The 4,982-nt window shown below is 36.7% G+C and overlaps 1 protein-coding gene across 1 annotated transcript; it reads right to left on the reverse strand.

Moving 5' to 3' along the window:
* Positions 1-2,114: 2,114 nt before the first annotated feature.
* LOC122659587 (23.5 kDa heat shock protein, mitochondrial-like) lies at positions 2,115-2,961 on the reverse strand. Its single transcript, XM_043854712.1, has 2 exons — positions 2,700-2,961; positions 2,115-2,497 (listed from the first exon to the last, which is right to left on the reverse strand). Exons 1-2 carry the CDS (start codon positions 2,959-2,961, stop codon positions 2,115-2,117), a joined length of 645 nt encoding a protein of 214 aa, XP_043710647.1.
* Positions 2,962-4,982: the final 2,021 nt, after the last annotated feature.

Raw genomic sequence — 4,982 nt, forward strand, 5'->3', positions numbered from 1 at the left:
GAAAAAAGATCCTGTGACGATGAAGTGGGATTCCATCCTATGTCCTCTCACATAATGAGCCGTGAGATCCATATTGATACTCTCTCACCTCATGCTAAAATATGAACCCAACCCTTCTTATTGATATGATTTTTTACTTTGACATCGTGAAAGTATCTACCCTATTTTTGGTTTTTTTTTAAAAGAAAAAGAATGTTATCAAATTACATAGTATACACTAGTGCTTTAGTGCGTCTATTTCACTCTTCTCTTCTTTTGAAATTATATATCTACCCCTTAACATTGAAGGAAGGATATAGACACAGAAAGATATTAACGTAAATTGCACAACATGATAGATTTTTTTTTTTTGGGGGGCACGGGAGGTAGAACCCCTAATTTTAAGTTTAGGAGATTAAGACTTGAACGGAGATTGTCTCAAGCGACCGACCAATCCCATTTTCACGTAGAAATCCAAAGCTAGTGGGCCCAAGATGCGGAAAGGCTTAGGTCCCAAGAGCCAATTCATTATCAAAGAAGGGGAAAGGAGAGAAAGGATAGGTCCAAAGGCCACGTGAACAGCAGGATTCATCCGTGCAAGCCTATCCATTCATAAGGTGGAACGCTGTCAATAGTCACATCTGCAATGTCACATGATCCCCCCTATATAGTCAAATCGCACATGTTGCCTTTTCCCTGACCTTTTAATTTGTTTTGTCCCTGTGGTTATGGTATGGATGTCCATCACCCTCACCTGTAATCGTAAGATAGACCCTTGCTTAGTGGGTGGTCCATTCATGGTTTGGGAATTTGAGAGATCGGTACGACTGATCGATTCGTATCGATATAGGTAGAAGCTGGAGATCGATATTGATTCTTGTTCGATCCCATATCGATGAATTGGTATGGATCAATGCATACTAATGCGGATCGATCTGGATCAGTAGCGACCAAGACAGATACCAATCCCAATACAAAAAACCTAGGACCCATCAATGTCTAGTTTTCATGGTTTGAGAAATCAAAATCGAGATCTGTATTAATATTGATCTATGATGAAGACACAAAAGTTTTAAGCTATTAGGTGGAGATAATCTAATGGTATATGGAGACACACCCAAAGATCATAGATATAACGTAATAGTCCAGGAAGTACCATACTTGAGAGTTCGACCCAAAAGCTTACGATATTATGTGGATATGGCCCCAATGGTATACGGAGACATGTCCAAGATCTTAGATAATCGATAACCATCGACAATTTGGATCCTCTACTGCCAAGCTGCCCGACATGACTGTGCTATTAAAACACGATAATTAAGATGCACAATGACCGCCTTAGAGGATCTGGATCCTAACTATCAATCGATGACTCAATACTAGTACCTCATCGATCCTGGAAGAATAATAATAGTTGATTGCGGACGCTGGGCCAGGCCAGGCCTTGGTGGGTCTTATGCTATAGCTAGTACCTAACTAATAAATAGCCTGACAAACACAAGTTAGGTCAGGCGTGGGCCTGGAAACCATCTCTAAAATGCAAGCCCACTCCAGCCCCAAATCCAGGTGGGCTCGAATGGGTTTTTGAATTTGTCACTTATCCTCCTTACAGTTGTGATTTGTGCTTTGGGTCAATGTTGATCCTTGGCCCAATACGCAAATTTAAGTAAACGTCACCACCATAGTGACACCTATATTTTCTCAAATTTACTAAGTTTCGGTCCAAGGGGGCCAATCCCAGAACCGTCCCATTTAATTTGAAAAAGGATCGTTTTGATTATTCTCAATTGTTGCTTACAGAGATGTGGCTTAGGCATCAAAGACTCCCCTACTATTACAAACTGACTGACTTTCTAGATATAACTCATTACCAGCTACCACATTCTCTAGCCTGAAAAATACCTTAAAAAAAAAAAATCCTTGCCAGAAAATAAGAGAAAATTAAATAAAAAATACATAAATGAATGAAAGGTAAATCTAAACAGAATGATTCTATTAAAATAGATGAAATGTGCCCTATATATATATATATATATATAAAATACTAGCAAACAGAAACAGATAAACTCTTCTTTCAATAAGTACTAATTAAAGATGATCAGAGGGAGAGAGTGATCTGGACATGGTGGACGTCCTTACTCTCCTCCTCCTGCGGCCTCTTTGACTCTTTTGAGAATAATCGTCCTGAGCACTCCATTCTTCATCTCTGCCTCGATCTGATCATCCATCTTGTACAGCTTGTAGAGCTTCTCAAGAATAACAATCCTGCAAAAATACCTGACTCCCCATCTTCCACTTTCCTCCTCTTCCTTGTAGCCTCCTGCTGCGACGTACATCATATTCTTTTCCACCGAAACCATAACCTTCACGTCCTTCTTCTCTACGCCAGGCAGTTTGGTACTTATGTAGACCCCACCACCATTCTCCACATATTTCATATCTACTATTGGCATTGATCCAGTCTCCATCATCTGATTCCTGTTGGAGGCCCTAGACAGTGAGGATGTGTCGATCACATCTGTCCATCGAAGAATTGAATGAGAATTAGTAAATCATAACCAATTAGATATCATGCATCAATCATTATCGATTAATATAATATAATTAATGCATGGTAGGAAGGAAATGTGAGAAATTTTTGAAAAAAAAATAAGTAAATTTGGAACTACCAATGCATTATTTATTATTATAAGTTAATTCTCCGTACAACAAGTACCTACCCAACAAGATACGAGAGGATGATCCATCAGAGGAGGAGACGCGGACCACGTTGACGTTGCTCTCAAAATCATCAAAGTGAGATGATGAATTGGTGTTGAAGGCACGACGACCACGAATAGGAAAAAACAACGGTGGTTCTACTGCTACTGCAACGTCAGAACGGAGGATTGGATTGAAAAACAATTTTTTTGGGTTTTTGTTGAGGAGTACCACCGAACTAGAAGAAGCTCTCCTCCGTAATAATGCCAACGATGAAGCCATTTTTTTGATCTTATTAATTCGAAAATCAAAAATCAAAAATCAAAAATCAAAAATCAAAAATCAAAAATCGATTGATGGATGGAACAAAGGGGTAGAACAAAAACGAATATATATAATAGCAGAAGCGGTAGAGGAGGAATAATTGAGAATAAAAGGTTCGTTCTGGTTGGTTTTTTAATTACTATTTTATCGGAACCCAAGTAAATTACGATACTACTTTCTTGGAACCCAAGAAAAGGACCGAATCCTGATTACTGACGGCAGTTGTGTTTTAAGTTGGATTTAATTTTCATATCACATTATTCTTATCCTTATCGTTATCGTTATCGTTATCATTATCATCATTAGGGCTGTAAACGGATCGGATTCGGCTTGGATAGTGCTGTATCCGCATTTGCATCCAATTAGTTATCGGACGAATTCAGATAGTGCTAAACGGATACAGACATGGATACGGATCGGATATTTTATCCGTTTGCATGTAAATATAGCTTTTCGGATAGCTATAACCTATTCGTATCCGCATCCGTTTAGCTTTTGGATAAATTCGGATAGTACTAAATGGATATGAATACGAATACGAAAACGAATTTCAGCTATTCATTTATACCCTTAATCATTATCATTATCATTATCGTGATCGTTATCGTTATCGTTATCATTATCATCATCATCATCATCATTATCATTATAAATACTACTTTTAAAGTTCAAACCCAATTACGATTATGAAGGTTTACTACAAATAGAATTTGATTTTTATTTGATAGTATGGGATGTTATCTAATTCCCATACTCACCGTCTATTTTTTCGAATCATACTCCTCTCAGGTTCCCTTCCTGAACACACTACCCGGGTGGGATTAAATCGTCATTTCCACCTCCAGGAACTTGCAAGGAACCTATCTTTTCACGTTTCCTTTTGTAAGTCTACTAGTAGGAATTAATACACAAAACCTTAATAAACACCAAAATTAGGAAATTACCTAATAGATATCTCTTTTTTTTTTTGGATAAAAACCTAATAGATATCGGTTCACAAAATGGAGATACAAGGTATTAAATAGAAATTTAAAATATATAGAGAGAGAGTTGAAGAGGGGGTTTTCGGGAAGAGAGAGAAAGAGAGATGAGTGCATGAAATAGAAATTTAATAGAAACAAGAAACAAGACTCGAGAATACGGGAGAGTAGGGTTTTGGTTTTTGTTTTGTAAATATTTTCCAAATCTAATTCTAATTCCAATTTTATCTCCCATCTATAAATCTATCCCCATATTTACCATCTATCCTTCTTTCCTCTTCCACGTCTCTTATTGTAACTCTAATAATATAATACATTGAAAACTTAGAAGTAAACCATCCTAATAAAAAAAAACAAAAAAAAAACTCCCTAATATATCAACTCACATTGTTTCATTTATCTTTATTTATTATAACAAATGGAGTAGGCAAGTTTATATTTTATTATTTGTGGCTTTCAGTGAATTTTAACATCATAAATATTCACAAGTGCAAAAAGGGCAAAAGTACCTCTCATAGAGTCATAGTCTATGCCTAAATTACCTTTAATTTATGGGTTGGGGTTTTTTGGTCGGTTCACCTCATATAGGAATCTTTTGATTAGTATCTTTTGCACCACACATAAATCTAATGTATTGATTTAAAATAAAAAAATATACGGTATTATATAATAAGTATTGCATAAAAATATCAAATATATTAGGGAAAATTTCACGGACACTCCCTTACAAGTTTATCGAATATAATAGACATCCAAAAAACTATCAAAATGTTAACATTCCCTCCGACGTTAAGCACAATTAGCACCCTATAGACACCTCATTTTGTCTTTTCCTACTGGAGGATCCTTGTGACGATGATAAGCACCCCTCAAGGCCTAGAATTGGTATATCTGTGGATGTAGCATCAATGTGCACTGTCCAAATCTGTTTATTGAATGTCGATTCCCTTTGCCGGAGCCCAAACCAGAGCCTCCAAATCCTCCAAGATCCCCTGAAAA

The sequence above is a fragment of the Telopea speciosissima genome, chromosome 1, assembly GCF_018873765.1.
Source record: "Telopea speciosissima isolate NSW1024214 ecotype Mountain lineage chromosome 1, Tspe_v1, whole genome shotgun sequence".
Lineage (NCBI taxonomy): Eukaryota > Viridiplantae > Streptophyta > Magnoliopsida > Proteales > Proteaceae > Telopea > Telopea speciosissima.